The following is a 22,415-nucleotide window of genomic DNA, read 5'->3' on the forward strand; positions in this document are numbered from 1 at the left end:
AACAGCAATTTGGAGTTAAGAAAACTCTTGTTTCTATAGAGCACAAATATGTGTGTAGTGGTTCTCAAACCTAGTTATGTTTCATGTCACTTAGGAAGCTCATGATAAAAATATAGATCACTGGGCCTCAGCCCAGGTGTACAGAACCAGAACTTCTTGATAGGACACAGCAATCTGTAATTATTCAGCTAACCAGGGAGTCCGAGTGCACGGCCTGCCGCAGCTTGTGAAAAGTGCCGTGGAAGACATCAGAGAGTGCCTCTCCTACCACTCCTGCAGCTCTGTCTGCCTTCATCCTCCTTTCTTGGGGAAGAGAGTTAAGGACACTGTTTTCCCACAAGTCACCCATATTACTTGGGAGGTTCTGGGAACCTCCCTTTGTCCATTATCCTGGATTTATGTGTCAGATGGCAAATTGTCATCCTAGATAACTGAAGAGGGCATTGAGAGGCACGTTTCCGGGAGTTAGGAGAGGAAGAAATGAGTATCAACTACAAGTCCACAAGAGGGAGGTATCAAAAATCAGGTCCAGGGCTGGTGTTGTAGTGTAGCAGGTAAAGCTGCTGCCTGTGATGGTGGCATCCCATATGGGCTCTGGTTCATGTTCCATCTGCTCCCAGCTCATGCCTTGGGAAAGCAGCAGAAGATGGCCTAAGTACTTAGGCCCTGCATCTACGTGGGAGACCCAGACAAAACCCCTGGCTCCCGGCATTGGCCTAGCCCAGTTCTGGCTGTTATGGCCATTTGGGTAGTGAACAAGCCAATGGAAGATCTCTATTTCTTTCTATCTCTGTAACTTTGCCTTTCAAATAAATGAGTAAGTCTTTAAAAAAAAAATCAGGTCCAGGTGTGGAGTCTTCAGTTTTGGCAAAGCTCAGAGGGAGGATCAGGCCAGATCCAGACAGGGCATCTCACCCGCATCCTCTTCCTTCTCCACCATTCGTTGTGAACTGCTGGCCCCATGATGGAGGCAGGTCTGTCTATTACATACCCGGCCCCTGCAAAGGCTGTTTATGGGTTATTCCAGAGTCAGAGGCTTGGCTTCATATTGACCCTTGTTCTCAGCACCATGCCTGGAGCAGGCTATTCAAACCCCTGCCCAGGTCTGGATCTCTTCTGCCCAGACTCGGAATCCACATGACCTGGAGGCTTTGTCCATTCTGTCCACAACATGCACTGGGCACTTCCATAAGCAAGTCATCCCACAGGGCTTTGGGGGGAGGGTCCCAAAGAGGAGTCAGGTGTGGCTCCTTTGCCTGGGAGTTAGCACTACATGAAGCAGGAGGGTTTGCCAAGGAAGGGAAGTAAGCACCACGTGTGGACCCTGGGCAGCATGGGAGAAGAGCTGCGGTCTGAGCTGCAGTTGGAAGGGAAGTTGTGGGCATCTCAGAGTGAGAGGAGAGTGAGTGCAGAAGCAGCAGAAGCAGCAGCGTGCCATGCCTTGGGAGGCAGGGAGCACAGGGAGTGCGTGTCTATAGGTGCATGTCAAGTGGTGAGAGAGGCAGTGGGAACAGAAAACAGCTGGAAGTAACTGGGAGGGGGGAGGGGGCATTGTAGCGGCACACAAAGGGGTCTAGCAGGAATTTTTTTTTTTTCTGATTTAGAAAAACCTTTATTAAGCACACAGGACAGATCTATTTTATTTACAGTCCAATGCAAATCGAAGGAAGTGGTTCCAGCTCTGAAGGACTTGCCAGTTTCTAACTAGCAGCCATGATCAAACAAGACTAAGATGATTTCCTACGGATGTCCCCGGGCTGCTTTGTGCACAGGGAGTTGCTGCATCCTGGGGCATGACTCCGGGGTTCCTCTCCCAAAGGTGGGCAATGCAGTGGGGCTGGGAAGAGTGCATTCGGGAAGGGAAGGCCTGCAGGCTTTCTCTACTGTTTGCACTGAAAGGAGTGTTGCATTTGGGAGTGACTTTCCCAGGGTTCTCCCCACCCTGGGGCCATTGGTTGGTCCTTTCCCTGTGGTTTGCCCTCTCCAGGTGCCTGGGAAGCTCTGCTCCCGAGGTCTCACCTCCTTCATTTCCTTTGGCCTCCCTGCACCTGAATTTTTCATGTGACCCTTCAGTACCTTAGCTCCGTTCCTCACAGCTTGACTTTCTCTGAGCACCCTCACCTGCTTTCGGTTACCTCCAGTGGGGACTGTCCCTCCTGTACTCCATGCTTTTACTAGCCCAATTCTTGAAGCAACAGGGGATGATCAATTCCAGGGCCCATCCGTCTGTCCTGTCTAGACTCCCACTGTTGGCCCACGCTGCTCCTTCCTGGCCACTTGCCTAACAGGTCCCTGTGTCTCCTTGACCAGTCAGCCCCGGGATCCAGCCCTTCCTGTAACACTGCATCCTGCTGCCTCCAGAGAACTGAAGGACACATTCAAGGTACACTTCCTGTCCTTGATGAGGGAAGTGACAAAGATGACTGGCAGCTGTTTGTCTCTTGTCTTCTCCCTATATCATGCTCATACAGTTTCACTATGTGCTCCTTGCTGCTCAGAATACCTTTTTCAGGCCCCTTCCCTGGGTCCATCCCAATTATATGTGACAACACTGTGGGCAACAGGCCATAGCAGGAGTAAACTGTGGCAACCCCTAGGAATCATTTGTGGGCAGCCAGTACATGCCCTTGGTCATCATTTTCTTTATCCTTTCCTCCCTCCTTTTCAGCTTGGAACTTACATCTTACAACCTGAAGATGGGGAGTGCACTTCAAGTGGTGGAGCTTGAGCTGGCAAGACGCTGGGTCCTTGAGTACTTTATAGGGACAGAACTACCCTACCAGCCTTCCTCTGTGTGTGTGAGAGAAATGAACTTCTAACAAGTGTATATCACTGTTAGGTCATGACCCACCAAATATCACCCAGTTGGTCCAACAAGTTTGCCTAGAGTTGACACAGTGTATGAGAAACTTCTTATAGTCTCATTTGCAATGGCCTGGGAAATATATTTGCTTCTCAAATCTTCCCCAACTTCTGTATGGCTGAAAAAATATTTATGGTTTTGTATGAAATTTGGATATCAAGGTCTGCCTCTTTCTAGCATCACAAAAAATGATGAATATGGATGGCTAAGTCTGTCATGCATCTTTTTCCCCCATAAAGGGTGTCATAGCATTTTCTGTTGTGATCACCTCTGTTGTCTACCTCTGGGGATGGTAACTTGGAGTCATGTACCCTTGTGACTCTTACAGTCTATTTCCAGCAAACCTCTGCAGCTGTTGCAGATACTAGGGATCTTCATGATGGCTATTTCTAACTTTGAGACAGCTGAGAGAAACTTCAGGTGCCCAGGTTGTCTTTTTATTCTGATTTCCTCACTTCTGTGAGACTACCTCTCTCAGTCTTAGCTGGCAGAGTATGCAGGGGTTCCCCGGTAGATGAGCAGCCTCTGCTGCAATAGCATTAAAATGTGAACCCCTCTGTGGACCATCCAGGGTTTCCACCATGCAAAGGCTTCACCCAGAATAGGATGCACTACAAAGACTTCCTCAGCCATGCTGCCTTCCCCTTCCAAAAACATCTGAGTCCCAGTTAGCAATCTGCATCCTTGTTCAAGTCCCACACTTGTTCTCCAGCAGACTGAGGCCAAACTGGCACGTTTTCTGGAGTTGAACACAAGCGGGGCAGACATGAGCAATGAGAAACTGAAAAACTGTGTTATCAGTCTCCACATGTACAAGGAGGCAAGGCTGTAACAGCTAATCCTGATTTGATTGTTTAGCTGTATTGTTGAGTTTTTATTAGGAATGTAAAACGTAATTCTGGTTCTAAAACAGAGCATCTAATCTGACATAACCCAAACACTGAGGCTTATTACTACTCCTAGGCTGTTTAAATTTGTCAACGCCATCACCACAGGCAGGTCCTGCTGTGATAGAAGTGAAAAAACAAACCCAGACAAGAAAATATATTGTCTGCTGGTGTCTAGAGCTAGAACAAAACTGTAGTCTACAGCACAGCCTTGTAGGGAACCAAACCGGGCTGCATCTCCAATTCAGAGGTGGAGGAGGAGCATCAGTGTCCAGCTTTCTACAAAGCCCACCATTCTCATACAAGTGTTTGGGAAGCAGAGCGATACCTTGACATAGTATCGGATGAGGATCCTTCGGAGGTCAAACACCTGCAGCATGGTGGCTGCGTTGTTGTCTATGATGCTGTAGCCCTCCAGGATGTACTGGGTTCTCATGATTTCCCAGGTGAGCCAGCGAAGGTGAAACGCCGCGTTGCAGGACAGCAGATGGGGCAGGCGGCCTGGCTTACAGCAGCAGCAGCCTCTGTCGTCCTCGTCGCCCTCCATGATGGCTTCCACCTCTCTCTGCTGGCAGTAAGTTCCTGGCCAAGTACAAACACGATGGACATCAGGCAAGAGTCGCACTAAAACTTGTGTTTAGAGCGAATCTATCCTTGCTTTCACTAGAGTGGAGGATGCTGAAGAGAGGGTAAGAATTAGGACATTTGTTTAGTCTTAGTTCAGAGAGTGCTTCCCAGAGAGGCCACAGTTCCATAATAATTAACTCTAATTCAGTCGGTGCCCTCTGATTCTCATCTCTTCCTTTGTGTTTTTTGTTTGTTTTCTTTTGTTGTATTAAAGGAAGCCATGAACAGTAATAGCTAAAATTCAGGATGGTTGTAGCCTTGACTTGTAGACCATAACTGAGCAGATGGGAGGCTAAGAAAGTGGCAGGTGGACTTGTTTGGGAGTAGCCAGGTATGTGCAGAGGCACTTCCAGGAAATGTGCCCTGCAGGAGGAGCCACTGCCCAGCTGCAAAGACACACTACCTATTACCACTTCATGGAGACTGAGATGTGGTGTGCACTGGGTACACTCCCAGAGTCTGCAATCTTTGAACGCTTCACATCATACCTTCGACATTTCCATCAGTGACTTGGGGAAACAACATGGTAATGCCAATGGCATGATGTCACTGTTACAGCTTGAATGCAGCGCTGTGAGCTACAATTATCTTAGGTGAGGAGAAAGGACAGAATCTAACACACTGAAAATTAGTAGGAATAAAGGGAGTACCCTTCATATAGAGTAAAAAAAAAAAACAAGCTATATGTTATGAATAAATTTGTATTGATAATTTGTATTTTATCTTTTTTCTTCTTTAGTCCAGCTAAAGACTTTCTAATTTTATTGATCTTTCCAAAGAACCAATATTTGGTTTCATTGATTTTCCTAATCTTAATAATAGTCCATAGATTTTCCTCTCACCTCTTTTCTTTTACTTTTTCTTTTTCTAGTTTCTTGAGGTAGGGACTTATGTCAGGGGTTACCAATTTATTATTATTTGTTTTTGGAAAGGGTGAGAGAGTAATATTTAAATCTATGTTGGCCACATAGGATCTCTGTTGCAACTGCCTCCTCTTCCTCCCCACTCTCTCTGGTTTCTCCTCCACTCATCCTCCTTCTTCTCTCACCCCTCTCCTGACTTTGAAAAATGCAAAAAGCCATTCTATGCTCATGAGCCACACTTTACCAAACTCGGTTTAGATCACTGATTTTAAACCTTTATTCTTTGCTAATATAAACTTTTAGCGCTGTGAATTTTCCTGATGCATTGTTTAATTTGCACCCCCAATGTTTCATATAGGTTATGTTTTTGTTTTTGTTCAGTTAATTTATTTCGTAATTAACCTAGTTACAATAAAAATATTTATGTATTTGAAAGCACAGTGATGTTGGGGTTGGGGGAGAACAGAGATCTTCCATTTGCGGGTTCACTCCACAAATGGCTGCAATGGCTGGGGCTGGGCTGGGCTGAAGTCAGTATACTGGAACTCCATTCAAGTTTACCACATGGGTGTCACATGGGCCATGGGTACTCAGATCATCATCTGCCACTTTCCCAGGCACATTAGCAGAGAGCTAAGTTGGAAGTGGAGCAACCAGTATTCAAACTGGCAATTGGATATGGGATACTGGCATCATGAGCTGCAGCTTAACCTATTCTGCTAAAATGCTGGTTTATTTCTTTCATTTAACTGATGGGTTTTGAAGTACGTTGCTGGGGCCGGTGCTGTGGTGCAGTGGGTTAATGCCCTGGCATGAAACACCAGCATCCTATATGGGCGCCAGTTCGAGTCCTGGCTTCTCCTCTTCTGATCCAGCTCTCTACTATGGCCTGGGAAAGCAGTGGAAGATGGACTAAGTCCTTGGGCCCCTGCACCCACATGGGAGACCTGGAAGAAGCTCCTAGCTCCTGGCTTCAGATCAGTGCAGCTCCAGCCATTGCAGCCAATTGGGGAGTGAACCATCGGATGGAAGACCTCTCTCTCTCTCTCTCTCTCTGTCTGTCTCTTCTCTCTGTGTAACTCTGACTTTCAAATAAATAAATAAATCTTTAAAAAAAAGTACATTGTTTGTCTTTCAAATATTTGGGAATTTTGTGATATAAATCTTTGTGAGTTTTAATTTCAATTACAGTGTCATCAGAGAACATTGTATTATCTCAGCTTCATGAAATTAGTTGTATTATATCTTGTTGCTTAGCTTTACTCTTAAAAAATTCTATATTCTGCTGGTGTTACATATTCTGTAAATGTCAAAAATTGTTTAAAATGATCAATTAAGTCATTCAAATATTCTGGTGCTAATATTTTATTTACTTTTCCTAGAAGTTACTAAGACTGGAGTGTTGATGTTTCCAAATCTGGATTTTTCTGCTTTTCCTTTTAATTGCCATTTTATATATATATACATACACACACACACACACACACACACACACATATAGTTCTGTTAGGTGTATACACATGGAGGACTATTGTGCTGACTCATTAGATATCTTTATTTATTGATACAACTCATCTTGAAGTCTGACATTAATATAGATAATCCTGTTTTCTTATAACATGTTTAAAAGGGATATAATTTTCTTTTTTTCAAAATTTATTTTATTTATTTGAACAGAATTACACAGAGAGAAGGAGAGACAGAAAGAAAGAGATCTTCCATCTGCTGGTTCATTCCCCAAAGGGCTGCAATGGCTGGGGCTGGACAAAGCCAAGGCCAGGAGCTTCTTCTTGGTTTCTCATGTGAATTCAGGGGCCCAAACACTTGGATCATCTTCTGCTGCTTTCCCAGGCCATTAGCAGGAAGCTGGATTGGAAGTGAAGCAGCCTGGACTTGAACTGGCACCCATACAGGATGTTGGCATCACAGGTAGCAGTTTTATCTGCTAGGCCACAACACTGGCCACAGGATATAAATTTCTATCCTTTTACTTTTTTATGTAGCAAAAATGGATGTGAGTGTCTAAGACTATATTTTTATATTTAAAATATATTATTTATCAACAACATATGTTTATGACTTGCTTTTCAAAACTAGACTCCAACTTTTAATTATAGTGATTAGTCCACTTACATTTAACATGATTATTTATATGACTGAGTGAGGTCTACCATCTTGCTATTTGTCTTTATTTCTCTGATTTTTTTCTTTTGAATTATTTCCAGGATTTTTTGCTTGCTTTTTTTCTTTGAGAACAAGGTTTACAGTTAACTTTCATAATAAAACTCTTTGAGGACAGAGGTTCTGTATGGGAAGTTAGTGCACAGTGACTCCTATTGTTAATTTAATAATTCACATTCTTATGTATGATGTCAGTGATCACTTGAGGTTCTTTACATGAGCTGCCTACGCTATGGAAGCCTTTTGGATCCACAAACTATGTTAGTATTTAGACAAGGCCATAAGCAAGGTGGAATTTCTCTCCTCCCTTCAGAGAAAAGTACCTCCGTCTTTATGACCACTACTTTCCACTGGGGTCTCACCCACCAAAGTCCTTCATGTAGGACATTTTTCTGCCACAGTGTCTTAGCTTTCCATGCTTAAAATGCTTTCATGGGCTTTCTAGCCAGACTAGAATGCTTTAAGGGCTGATTCTGAGGTCAGAGTGCTACTTAAAGTGACTGTCATTCTATTTATCTTGAGTTGGAGTATTCACTCCTTTTTCATTCTATTATTATTACCAGACATTTAATCCTATTTATATGATCACTTTTAACACTTAATCCTATAAAAATGATCACTTTAACACTTAAGATGGCATTTTTACCACCCAGCTTAAGGGGATTTGGGGTCCCATGGCAAGCTTTTAAACCGTACCCTTTGAAGTAAGTCCATAGGAATGTATGCAGAACTATACATATTTATAGGATTTTTAATTAAATTAACTTTTAGTCATTTATTTCATATCCTCTATCAGTATTTTATCTATAATTCTTTATTTTTATAGTTTCTCTAGGGACTACAATGTACATTTGTATTTTATCACCATCTACCACAAGTTAATTTAATATCAGTCATCCTATAACGGAAACAATTACAATGATATTTACTCTGTTATGTTCTTTGTATTACTTTTGACAACCATTTTACTTCAATGCACAATTTAACTCCACAAAACACTGTGTTTATCTTGTTTTAAATAATCAGTTTTAGAATGCATTTTGAAAGGAAAGCTCTTTGCTAACACTTTGCTATTCTAGCAATCTCCACTCTTTTGGGCTGAATCAATTTTTTATCTGGTATTGTTTTCCTTTAGTCTGAAAAACTTCCTTTAATATTTCTTATAGTGATTATTTCAGCTTTTGTTTATCTGTAAATATTTTCATTTTGACTAAATTTTCAGACAAAATTTTTATTTATTTTCATTTTTATTTGCAAGACAGAGAGAGAGAGAGAGAGAGAGAGAGAGATCTTCCATCTCCTGGTTTGCTCCCGAATGTTTGCAACAGCCAGGTAGGCTGGAGTCAGAAGCTCAGAACTCCCTACTGGGTTGGTCCCTGAGTGGCAGGTACACAAGTAATTGAGGCATCATCTGCTGCCTCCAAGGGTACTGTTGAGCAGGAAGATAAATTGGAAGGACAGTGGCTGAAGACTTAAAGCAGGCACTCCAACACGGGGTGCAGACATCCCAAGTGGTGACCTAACTGAGGCACCACACACCCTCCATTAAATTAGACTTTATTTATATTTTTAAAAGCTTTATGTATTTATTTGAAAGGCAGAGTTACAGAGAGACAGAGGCAGAGAGAGCGAGAGAGAGGTCTTCCATCCACTGGTTCACTTCCCAGATGGCCACAATGGTCAGAGCTATGCCAATACGAAACCAGAAGCTAGGAGCTTCCTCTGGGTCTCCCACTTGTGTATGAGGTCCAAGGACTTGGGCCATCTTCCACTGCTTCCCCATGTCACAGCAGAGAGCTGGATAGGAAGTGGAGCAGCCAGGACTCAAACTGGCACCATATGGGATGCGGCACTGCAGGGGGTGGCTTTACCTGTTACGCCATAGCTCTGGCCCCTAGCCTTTATTTTTAAAGGATATTTCCTTATTTGTGGAACTATGGGATAATAGTTTTGTTTTTCCTTTAAGCACTTAAAAATATCATTCCAGGGACTAATTTTTGGGCTAACAGTTAAGTTGCCATTGAGATCCTGCATCCCATATGGAGTGCCTAGATTTCAGTCCCAGCTCCACTTCTGATTCCAGCCTCCTACTAATGCACACCTTTGGAGGCAGCATGTGATGGCTCAAGTAGTTGGGTCCCTGCCACCCAAGAGGGAGATCTAGATCAAGTTACTGACTCTGGCTTTAGCCTGATACAGCCCCAGTTACTGCAGATATTTGAGGAGTAAATCAGCAGATGTGAGCTTTGTTTGTCTGTATGCATGTCCTCTCTATCTCTGTTTCCTAAATAAATAAATTAAATCATTCCATTGTTTTCTGATTTGCATTATTTACTATGAGAAACATGTAATTATGCACAGTGTTGCTTCCTTATATATGTGTATTTACATGTTTTTAAATTATTTCATGCCCTTATACAATGATGAAACAATTTCGTAAGCTTTTACGATTTTTGTTTAATCTTCAGAAATTTGGTTATTATAGGCTTACATTTAGATTTCTTTGTGTTTATCCTGCTTGAGGTATATTGAGCTTTTAGAATCCATGGATTGATATTTTTCATGAAGTTTTTAAAATTTTTGGATATTTCTTTAATTGATTTTCTGCTCCCATTTCTTACTCCCCCTTTTGTGACTTTAGTTACTTATATGTTAGAATGCTTTAGGTCATTTCACAGGTCACCGGGTCTCTATTTGCTTTCTCCTTTTTATCATTCACACCAGAATGGATAGTTTTTCTTGCTTGTCTTTGAGGTCTTTGATATTTTCTTCTGTTTAGCCCATTCATTGAATTGTTCATTTCAGATTTTGTATTTTTTTCAGTTCTAGAATACAAATTTTTGGTATACTTTTCCTCTCAACTAATATTTTCTGTAAGTTCATTCATTATGATTATTTTTCCTTTGAGCTTCTAAACATATTAATATCTGTCTGAAACTTCTCTCTTAACTCCAAAATCTCTGAGGTGTGTTTCTATTTATTGATTTGTTTTACTGGTTATGGGTCACTTTTCCCCCTGTATCTTTGCATATCTCAAAACATTTATTAAATTCTAGGTAGGTATTCACAGTATAGGTTGGAAGTCTGGATTTTTTGGTCTTACTTTAAAAAGAATTATGTTCTGTCAGATAGCTAATTTATTTTCACATCAGCTTGTCAGTCTGATCCTTTCGAAGCTTGTTATAAATCTTTGAATGAGAAGGTCTAGAGTCATCCTTATTCTAGATAATATCTCTACTCATAAACTTGGTCTTTCTGAGGTCTCAGTTGATTTCTTAGGACGCCCAGTAGGGTTTTCCACTAGATGATTGGAGTTTCCACATCTCTCATCATTGTGTAGCCTACAAAGTCTTTATTTCTATCACAACTATCCAGTCATCATTCTCTGTCAGGCCTTGCCTGCACAAAACTGGGGTGATATTAATCCAATTACTAAAAAGTTCTCCATACAGGTTTCTGCAGCTCCTTCTCTGTGCAATTCATTCTTTTCCAGTTGCTCATACCTGAAATATCCAGGTATTTCAGCAGCCCAGAACCCTGATTCTGTCCCCACTCACTCAACAAGAGCACAGCACTCTGGGCTCTGCTTCCCTATACTTCAGAGAAGGAAGTACCTCTAGGAAGAATGGGGGCAATTACAGAGCTAATTTTATGTTTCCTTTTTCTTAATGATCAGAGCTTTGTTCTGCCTCTTATCTAACATCTGAAGATTCAATTAATATTTTTTTCCCCAGTTCTACTCTCGTTTATTAAAGGAAGAGTCCAGCACTGGTTACTCAGTTTTAGCCAAATTAGTAAGTCTTGGGGCCGGTACTGTGGCGTAGTAGGTTAAGCTTCCACCTGTGGTGCCAGCTCAAGTCCTGGCTGCTCCACTTCCAATCCACCTCCCTGCTAATGTCCTGGAATAGCAGTTGAAGATGTTCCAGGTGTTTGGGCTACTGCACCCATGTGGGAGACCTGGAAGAAGCTCCTGGCTTTGGATTGACCCAGCTCCAATGGTGCAGTCATTTGGGGAGTGAACCAGTGGATGGAAGACCTCTCTCTCTGTCTCTGCCTCTCTCTCTGCCTTTCGCGAACAAATAATTGTTTTTTTTTTTAAAAGTAAGTCCTATAATTAACACACGATTATTCTTAAGTGTTTAAATTTAACTGAAAAGTGATCTCTGTTAAATACAAGAGTGGGAATAAGAGAGGCAGGAGATGTACAATTTGGGACATGCTCATGCTTACCTGCCCCAAATGGTAGAGTTAGAAATGTGCCAGGGGATTCCAATTCAATCCCATCAAGGTGGCATGTACCAATGCCATCTCACTAGTCCACGTGATCAATTTCAGTTCACAATTGATCATACTGATAGGTCTAAGAGTCAAAGGGATCACATAAACAAGACTAGCATCTGCTAATACTAACTGATAGAATAAAAAAGGGAGAGAATGATCCAACATGGGAAGCGAGTTATACAGCAGACTCATAGAATGGCAGATGTCCTAAACAGCACTCTGGCCTCAGAATCAGCCCTAAAAGCATTGGGATCTGGCTGAAGAGCCCATGAGAGTATTTCAGGCATGGAAAGCCAAGACACTCTGGCAATAAAAAAAGAAAAAAAAAAGAGGACCTAAATGAAAGATCTCTGTGAGTGAGATCCCAGTGGAAAGAATGGGGTCATCAAAGAAAGAGGTACCTTTCTCTGAAGGGAGGAGTGAACTTCCACTTTGACTATGACCCTGTCTAAATAAGATTGGTGTCCACAAACTCAAAAGGCTTCCATAGCCTTGGCAACTCATGACAAGAGCATAGGGTGATTACTGATGCCATAAACAAGAGTGTCAATTTGTTAAGTCAAAAACAGGAGTCACTGTGCACTTACTCCTCATGTAGGATCTCTTTCCTTAATGTGTTGTATTATGTGAATTAATGTTATAACTAGTACTCAAACAGTATTTTACACTTTACGTTCTATGTGGGTGCAAACTGTTGAAATCTTTACTGAATTTATACTAAATTGATCTTCTGTATATAAAGATAATTGAAAATGAATCTTGGCCAGCGCCGCAGCTCACTAGGCTAATCCTCCGCCTTGCAGCGCCAGCACACTGGGTTCTAGTCCCGGTTGGGGCGCCGGATTCTGTCCCGGTTGCCCCTCTTCCAGGCCAGCTCTCTGATGTGGCCCGGGAGTGCAGTGGAGCATGGCCCAAGTACTTGGGCCCTGCACCCCATGGGAGACCAGGATAAGTACCTGGCTCCTGCCATTGGATCAGTGCGGTGTGCCGGCCGCAGCACGCCGACCACGGCAGCCATTGGAGGGTGAACCAATGGCAAAGGAAGACCTTTCTCTCTGTTTCTCTCTCTCACTGTCCACTCTGCCTGTCAAAAAAAAAAAAAGAAGAAGAAGAAGACGAAAATGAATCTTGATGTGAATGGAATGGGAGAGGGAGTGGGGGTTGGGAGGGTTGCAGGTGGGAGGGAAGTTATGGGGGGGAAAAGCTATTGTAATCCATAAGCTGTACTTTGGAAATTTATGTTTACTAAATGAAAGTTTTAAAAAAAGTAAGTCTCTGAATCTTTTTATATGTTTTTAGAGACATAATTGAAACACAAAAGCTTTAATTATATCCACTCTCACCCAATTTGCCATTCAGTTTTTCCAGAATCCCATATCATTATTTAGAGTCTGACACTTGATAGATGCAAACAAAGTTGTTGATGCAATGATTCAGTGATTGAATGAATGAATGAACAAATCAAAGAATTCTAATCCAACCCATTGCATGTACTGCTAACAGATACTGTTTTGAGCAAATCCTTAGCAGATGCAACATACTGTATTACATTACATTTGGAGGCAGTTAAAGAAAGGCTAAGTTTAGACTAAGTTTCTTTATAGAACTGATGAGTGAGATGGCCATAATACATCAGAGACAGAAAACTGCAACTTTCAGATAATAATGCACACATGGAGCTATTAGGATAACAGTCTATGAAATAGGAGTCCATATCAGGAATGGGAAAGGAAGCAGGTTGCGTAACATAAACAATGAGACAGTAAATGGCTGATTCCAGATCTTAGGATTCCATTTGTCTTTCTATAAGACCTCACTGCTTTGAGTCTTAGCTAAAATATTCTTTTCAAAAACATTTCAAGGGTCTCTTAGCTCATTCTGTAATATAAAACTATCCTCTCTCTGGTGAAGATGTATAGCAATGCATAGCTGGACAATAAACTATAAACATCATCCCCTGGTACGTCCTCAGTGAGTAATGATTTTGCCTCCTCACTGATACACCCACTGGGACTCCAGACTGCAGACACTAGGTTCCAGTGGTTGGAGAATGTCTCATCCCACCATAATGGCACATTAACAACATTAGTTTGCTGTGAGTTAATATTATAATTTAGGAGGCAAGCATTGGCTATTGATTAAGATACTTGCATCCTACTTTGGAGTACCTGGGTTTGATTCCTGGTCCTGGATATTTTTGTTTTTGATGTTTATTTATTTTCATCTACTTGAAATACAGAATGACAGAGAGATTGAGGGAGAGATCAAAAGAGACCTTCTATCCACTGGTCCATTCCCACATGGCTAAAATGACCAGTGCTTGTCCAGGGCGAAGCCAGGAGTCCAGAACTCCATCTAGGTCTCCTACATGGGTGGAAGGGGTCCAACTACTTGGCCAATCCTCTGCTGCTTTTGAAGACACATTAATAGGGAACTAGATCATAAGGAGAGCAACCAAGACTTGAAATGGGGTTCCTATAGGGGATGCAGGTGTTACAGATGGCAGCTTAACTCACTGTGCCATAAGACCAGGCTCCTGGCTCTGGATCCTGGATCCAGATTCCTGCTATGCAGATCCTGGGAGACAACTCCCCATCACCCATATGGAGACCTGGATTGAATTGCCATCTCCAAATTTCTGCCTGGCCCAGTGCTAGTTATGGGCATTTGGGAGTAAACCAGCAGCTGGGAGCTCACTCTAGCTAAACCAGAAAAATCCTCAACAAAATTCTAACCAATCGAATCCAATAACACATCAGAAAGATCATCCAACCAAATCAGGTAGGATTTATCCCTGGCATGCAAGGATGGCTCAATATGGCAAATCAATCAATGAGAACATCACATTAACAAACTGCTGAACAAAAAACATATGATTATCTCAATAGAAATCATTTGATAAAATACAACACCATTTCATGATAAAAACTTTAAGCAAATTGGTATAGAAGGAACATTCCTCAACATAATCAAGGCAATTTATGACAAACCCACAGCCAGCATCCTAATGAATGGGGAAAAGTTGGCAGCATTCCCAATGAGATCTGGTACCAGACAGGGATGCCCACTCTCACCACTGCTATTCAATATAGTCCTGGAAGTTTTAGCTATAGCCATGAGGCAAGAAAAAGAAATCAAAAGGATACAAATTGGGAAGGAGGAAGTTAAACTATCTCTATTTGCAGCTGACATGATTCTTTATATAGGGGGTCCAAAGAACTCCACTAAAAGACTACTGGACTCATACAAGAGTTTGTAAAGTAGCAGGATGTAAAATCAATACACAAAAATCAACAGCCTTTGTATACACAGACAATTCCATGGCTGAGAAAGAACTTCTAAGATCAATCCCATTCACAATAGCTACAAAAGAAATCAAATACTTTGGAAAAAATTTAACCTAGGATGTCAAAGATCTCTATAATGAGAACTGCAAAAGAGAAAAGAAAGAAATAGAAAAAGATACAAAAAAATGGAAAAATCTTCCATGTTCATGATTGGAAGAATCAATATCATCAAAATGTCCATTCTTCCAAAAGTAATTTACAGATTCAATGCAATCTCATATCAAAATACCCATGACATTTTTCTCTGATATAGAAAAAACAATGCTGGAATTCATATGGAAACACAAGAGATCCTGAATAGCTAAAGAAATCTTATACAACAAAAACAAAACTGGAGGCAACAGAATATCAGATTTCAAGACATACTACAGGGCATTTATGATCTAAACAGCCTGGTACTGGTACAAAAATTGGCATGTAGACCAATGGAACAGAATAGAAACTCCAGAAATTATTCCATGCGTCTACAACCAACTTATATTTGGAAAGGAGCTAAAATCAAACCCTGGAGAAAAGACAGTCTCTTCAACACATGATGTTGGGAAAACTGGATCTCTGCATGCAGAAATATGAAGCAAGACCCCTACCTTACACTTTACACAAAAATCCACTCAAAATGGATCAAAGACCTAAATCTATGATTCAATATTATCATATTACTAGAGAACATTGGAGAAACTCTGCAAAATATTGGCATAGACAAAGAATTCTTTGGAAAAGACCCCAGAAGCACAGGGAATCAAAGCCGAAATTGACAAATCAGAATACATTAGCTTACAAGTTTTTTAATTGCCAAAAAACACTCAGCAAGAATGTCAAAGATCTCTATGATGAGAATTAGAAAACATTAAAGAAAGAAATAGAAGAACATACAACAAAAATAGAAAAATCTCCCATGTTCATGGATTGGAAGAATCAATATCATCAAAATTCCATACTACAGAAAGAAATTTTCAGATTCAATGCAATACCAATCAAAACACTAAGGACATTCTTATCAGATATAGAAAAAATGATGCTTAAATTCATATGGGAACACAGGAGACCCCAAATAGCTAAAGCAATCTTATACAACAAAACAAAGCCAGAGACATCACAATACCAGATTTCAAGACATACTACAAGGGCGGTTATAATCAAAACAGCCTACGGCTGGTAAAAATCAGATGGTTAGACCAATGGACTAGGATAGAAACTCCAGAAATCAACCCACATGTCTACAACCAACTTATTTTTCACAAGGCAGCTAAAATCAATCCCTGGAGCAAGGACAGTCTCTTCATCAAATGGTGCTGGGAAAACCAGATCTCTACATGCAGAAGTATGATGCAAGACCTCTACCTTACATCTTACATAGAAATCTACACAAAATGGATCAAAGACCTAAATCTATGACCCAATGCCATCAAATTATTAGAAATCATTGGGAAAACCCTGTAAGACATTGACATAGGCAAGGAGTTTTTGGAAAAGACCCCAGAGGCAGAGGCAATCAAAGCCAAAATTAACAAGTGGGATCATTTCAAATTGAGAAGCTTCTGTCCTGCAAAAGAAACAACAAAATGAAGAGGCAATCAACAGAATGGTAGAAATCATTTGCAAGCTTTGCAACTGATAAAGGGTTAATATCCAGAATCTATAAAGAGCTCAAGAAACTCAGCAACAACAAAACAAACAATGTAGTTAAGAAATGGGCAGAGTACTTGAACAGGCATTTTTCAAAACAGGAAATTCAAATGGCCAACAGACACATGAAAAAATGCTCAGGATCACTAGCCTTCTGGGAAACACAAATCAAAACCTCACCCCAGTTAGAATGGCTGTCATGCAGAAATCAACAGAGAATAAATTCTGCCAAGAATGTGAGGGAAAAGGTACCCTAGTCCACTACTGGTGGGAATGTAAATTTATGCAGCTACTGTGGAAGACAGTATGGAGACACCTCAGAAATCTGAATATGTACCTATCATATGACCCAACTATCACACTCCTAGGAAATTACCCAAATAAAATGAAATCAGCATATGAAAGATTGATCCGTACCCCTATGTTTATTGCAGATCAATTCACGACATAAGATATGGAATCAACCCAGACATCCAGGAACTGAAGACTAGATAAAGAAATCATGGTATTATACACCATGGAATACTACACAGCGATAAAAAAAAGAAGTCCTCTTGACTTTTGTGACAAAATGGATGGAATTGGAAATCATTAGTGAAAAACACCAATCCCTAAAAGACAAATATCATGTATTTTCTCTGATCTGTGGTAAGTAATAGAGTATCTAAAATGTAACATATAGGAGTGAAATGGACATTTTGAGATTTGATGATTATTTATATCCCTTGTCTCAACTGTTAAGGAATGGTGTTTTTTTCTTCATATTATTTGTTGAACTCTTTACTTTGTTATCCTTATGAGTATAAAATAACTGAAAAATAGATTGTAAAAATTTAGAATGGGATTGGGGAAGGGAGGAGTAGGAAAGATGAGGGTGTGGTGGGAGGGAGGATAGGGTAGGAAATATTGCTATGTTCCTGAATCTGTATGTAGGAAATACATGAAAGTTGTATACCTTAAATAAAAGTAAAAAAAAAAAAAAAGAAAAAATAGGTACACAAGAAAGATTTCACTTGAAGAGACTAACAAAACTCATCAAATGGCATACCTCAAAACTCTAAGTTTCTTTCATATTTTCCCCTTCATTTTTCTATCCTAATCTAGCAGTTATCACATTGGGCCGAAAGCCAGGTCAATTTTTTCTTTATCTTCAACACAGAGAGCAGGATCAGTACAAGTGTGTATCTACATGTATATGAGAAAATGAAGAATTTGGATTTCTAAGTATCCAGGTAAAGTACATCATTAAAACAACAGTTAAAGAAAGCATTTGCAATGAAGGGTCACTTAAACTCAATAGATATAGTCTAATTGTCAACAGTTCAAATTCACTGGTGAGGTAGGTGTAGGGTGACCTCTCCTTAGGAACAAACAAGTCACACTCAGAAGCATGCTGTAAAAGAGTATGAAAGTACTGAAACCTAAGCATTTTTGCAAGCACACTAATTTTTTTCTGTACAAATAAAAATCAAGGTTCATACCGTCAGCAAGGTTTACAAGCTCAGTGTGTTCCCATGGAAGGGAATGCTGAAGGCCATTCTGCCCCAACATGGTGGCCTTTTGTAGCATGGGGGATGGAAGCCAAGCTGGCATGGCCTTTCTCTATCTGGTGTTTCCATTGACAATGACTCTTGGGACAGCTGATGTTGCTGTCTTCTCAGTGTCTAAGTTAGTGGGACAGAAAGGGCATTCAATAAATGTTTTCCTGATTTATTTTAGGAGAATCTTGAGTCCTTTAATTCTGATAGATGAGATTGCTTAATTAAAGGTAGAGAAATTGAGCATTTGAACTGAAAATATGCCTAGAAGATTGTAGATATTTTGCCTCACAGAGTATGTACTGATTTTCTGCATGTGGCTACACTGTGGCACAGCCACTTCTGCTGTGACTGATCATCTTTTTAACCTCTTGCGTCTTTCCTTCTCTTGTTTCTTGTTTCCAAAGGAGCAAGCATGCCCTTCTTTAGTTGAACTTTGTCACACCTACCAGTGCCAGACTTGGCCAAGCCTTTTTCTTACACTTAATTCCAGAAAGGAATCAAGTCAATCTAAAAAGGTAGACACAATATGAAAGCAAATGAAAGCAAATGTAAGGGAAACCAGGGGATAGAAAAACACCACAAAGATACAAGTAATGTCAACAGTCTATTCTCCATTCTGTCATATTCTGCACATTTTGTAAAGGTAGGCCATGGATTTCATTTAAGGCTTTCTAGCACCCAATGCAGAAAAAAAAAATTGAGTGGTTTCTTGTGTCCTTAAGAGAAAAATAAAATAATTGCTTTGAAGGATCAGAGCTATTTCGGGCAGCGACGCCAGAGAGATGATATCCCCAAGATCCTCATAAAGAGAACATTGTGCAATATGGTGAACAACATCCTTAATAACACTGCAAGGTAAGTGCAAACACAATGTGTGCTGAACGGTTTTAATATTTCACAGCACAGGGTGATAGAAAATGGAAAATTACAATAACATAAAAACATTCTATAGGCAACGAAACAAGTCAGACGTGGGCATGTGGTTCTCTAGAGGGCTGGCATCATCCAAGGGCACATTCCAGACATTCTTGACAACTGGAAGAACTTCATACTTTTCAGTAAATTCTTGAGATGTGTAATTTCTGCTGTGGACTGAATGCTTGAGTCCTTCCCAAATTCATATATTGAAACCCTACCCCATTAAAGCCATTATGGAAGACAATTTGAAGATACCTCATAAATCTGAATATAGCCCTACCATAAGAACAAGCCAACCTACTCCTTGGAATTTACCCATGGGAAATGAAATCAGCAAATAAAAGAGCTATCTGCACCTCAGTGTTTACTGCAGCTCAGTTCACAATAGCTAAGACATGGAATCAACCTCAATGCCCATCAACGGAAGACTGGATAAAGAAATTATGGGATAAATATGCTATGGAATACTACACAGCAGTTAAAAAAAAATGAAATCCGATTATTTGCAACAGAATGGAGGAATCTGGAAAACATCATGCTGAGTGAAATAAGCCAGTTCCAAACGGACAAATATATGTTCTCCCTGATCACTAACAACTAACTAGAGCACCTAAAAGGAAACCTGTAGAAGTGAAATTGGCACTATGAGCAGCAATGACTTGAACAGCCCTTGTCCTGATTGTCGAGAAACAGCTTACTATTTTATTCTTTTTAGTATTTTCTTTTTCTACTTAATATCATTGGTTTAATGCTCCACTTTTTTTTTTCTTTTTTTTTTTGACAGGCAGAGTTAGACAGTGAGAGAGAGTGAGACAGAGAGAAAGGTCTTCCTTCCGTTGGTTCACTCCCCTAATGGCCGCCACGGCCGGCACACTGCACTGATCTGAAGCCAGGAGCCAGGTTCTTCCTCCTGGTCTCCCATGTGGGTGCAGGGCCCAAGCACTTGGGCCATCCTCCACTGCCCTCCCGGGCCACAGCAGAGAGCTGGACTGGAAGAGGAGCAACTGGGACAGAATTCGGTGCCCCAACTGGGACTAGAACCCAGGGTGCCAGTGCCGCAGGCGGAGGATTAGCCAAGTGAGCCACGGCAACAGCTGGTTTAATACTCTACTTAACACAGAATTATTCTTATGTGTTTAAATACAATTGAAAATTGATCCATGTAAAAAATAAGAGTGGGAATAAGAGAGGGAAGAGATGTACAGTTCAGCACAGGTTCCCACAGACTTACACCTAGGGGTAAAGCTAAAATTTGCAATGGGACTCCAAATTCCATTAAGTTGGCATGTAATAATGCCATCTTATATGTTAAAGTGAGCATTTTAAGTGTGTAATGGATCATATAGCTAGGATTAACTGTCAATGGGATCACATAAATAAGACCAAGTGTCTGGTAATAACAACAGATAGAATTAAAAAGGAGAGAATGATCCAACATGGGAAGCAGGTCACATAGCACACTCATAGAATGACAAATGCCGTAAATAGCACTCTGACCTCAGAATCAGCCCTTAAGACATTCAGCTCTGGCTGAAAAGCCCATGAGAGCATTTCAGACATGGAAAGCCAAGACATAGAGGCAAAAAATTATCTACATGAAGGATCTCTGTGAGTGAGATCCCAGTGGAAAGAAGGGGCCATCAGGAAGGATGTATCTTTCTCTGTAGGGAGGAGAGAACTTCCACTTTGCTTATTTCCCTGTCTACTGATGGAGTTTGTGGACTCAAAAGGCTTCCATAGCCTTGACAGCTCAAGATAAGTACCTTGGGTGATCACTGACATCATAAATAAGAGTTTCAATTGTTAAATCAACAACAGGAGTCACTATGCACTTGCTCCCTATGTAGGACCTGTGTCCTTAATGAGTTGTACTATGAGAATTAATGGTAAAACTTGTCTTCAAACAGTATTTTTTACTTTGTGTGTATGTATGGGTGTAAACTGTTGGAATCTTTAGCTAGTACAGAGTTGGTCTTCTGTATATAAAGATAATTAAAAATGAATCTTAATGAAGAATGGAATGGGAGAAGGAATAGGAGGTGGGCGGTTTGGGAGTGGGAGGGCAGGTATGGGAGGAAGAACTGCTATATTCCAAAAACTGTACCTATGAAATTTATATTTATTAAATAAAAGATTTCTAAAACAAAAGAAAAGAAAAAAAAGAAACCCTATGCCACAAGGTGATGGCATTAGAAGGGGTAGTTTTTGAGGATATCAACAGGTCAGGAGGGTTGAGCCTTTGTGGATGGGATTGGTGCCCTTGTTAAGAACAGGCATGAGAGCCACTTTGCATAGACACAACAAAAAGATGACCCCTTGCAAACCAGAAAGTGGGCCCTCCTCAGGCACCAAATCTGCCAGCACCTGTTAGTTATTAAAGCAACTCAGTAGATGGTGTGTTTGTTAAAGCTGATTGTTATAGTGATTAAGACAATTGCTCTCCACTTGGTTTTGACAATTGTGAATGAGTAGCCATGAATTTGAGTGCATGTTCCTTGGCAAGCACATTGTTTAGCTTTTTTGTGTAGTTGACTAAGCATAGACACATCTGCTTTAATGGTTGACCAAGTATGGTGGATATTCTTCTGGAACAGTTGGGAAGCCAAAGGAGAATGGTGATGGGAACTGAAGGTCCAGCCACCAATAGCCAACTGAAAAGAACACCTCCTGCCATTCACTCCAATGACCCTGTGGGAGGTTCCTTTCTGGCTGGAAGCCTGGGTCAGAGGATCAGTTCCTCAAAGCCATAAAGGCAGTGGAAGAGTGTTTTGGCAGGCTGACTGGAGTTAGATTAGGTAAGAGGCAGGCAACAGAGATCTTCAAGTCCCAAGGAAACATGAAAAAAGCTCTATTTGAGAAAGAGTCTCTGCAACTACCAAGATTCAGGGGAACTAGACCAGTGATGGAGAAGTCAGCCTCTATGTTCCATTCCAGGCAAAAAGTGACAGGAAGAATTAAGTGCAGATTGTTTACCAAGAGATAAGAAGCAGCAATGAAGATGTGGGGACTTCAAAGGGACTTATAAACATGGTCCCCCTACAGCAGAAAGCCTGCATTAAGAGAAAAGGTTGATGTGATTGAAAACCTTCCAACAGAAACATGTATAGTAAAACTCACAACATGTTTAAAGATTGAACCCTGTGGCCCTTCAATTTTCTCTCTTAGTTGATACGGGTACTTTGAGAAACAGCTCTCAGTTGTTCTAAAGAATCTAAGTGCATTCCACAGAAAATCCTAAATTCATCAACCTGATCATGTTTGATGTTATCCAGGTGAATGTC

The 22,415-nt window shown here is 40.8% G+C and overlaps 1 protein-coding gene across 4 annotated transcripts in view; it reads right to left on the minus strand.

The window, feature by feature from the left end:
• PCNX2 (pecanex 2) overlaps window positions 1-22,415 on the minus strand; it is a 324,094-nt gene that overhangs the window by 33,953 nt on the left and 267,726 nt on the right. For all 4 annotated transcript variants that reach the window (XM_008268254.3, XM_051821460.2, XM_051821462.2 and 1 more), the window contains one exon: window positions 4,079-4,332. In XM_008268254.3, the coding sequence (XP_008266476.2) occupies window positions 4,079-4,332 (254 nt within the window). The remainder of the gene's footprint in view (window positions 1-4,078; window positions 4,333-22,415) is intronic.

Source organism: Oryctolagus cuniculus, chromosome 13 (genome assembly GCF_964237555.1).
Source record: "Oryctolagus cuniculus chromosome 13, mOryCun1.1, whole genome shotgun sequence".
In the NCBI taxonomy this organism is placed as follows: Eukaryota; Metazoa; Chordata; class Mammalia; order Lagomorpha; family Leporidae; genus Oryctolagus; species Oryctolagus cuniculus.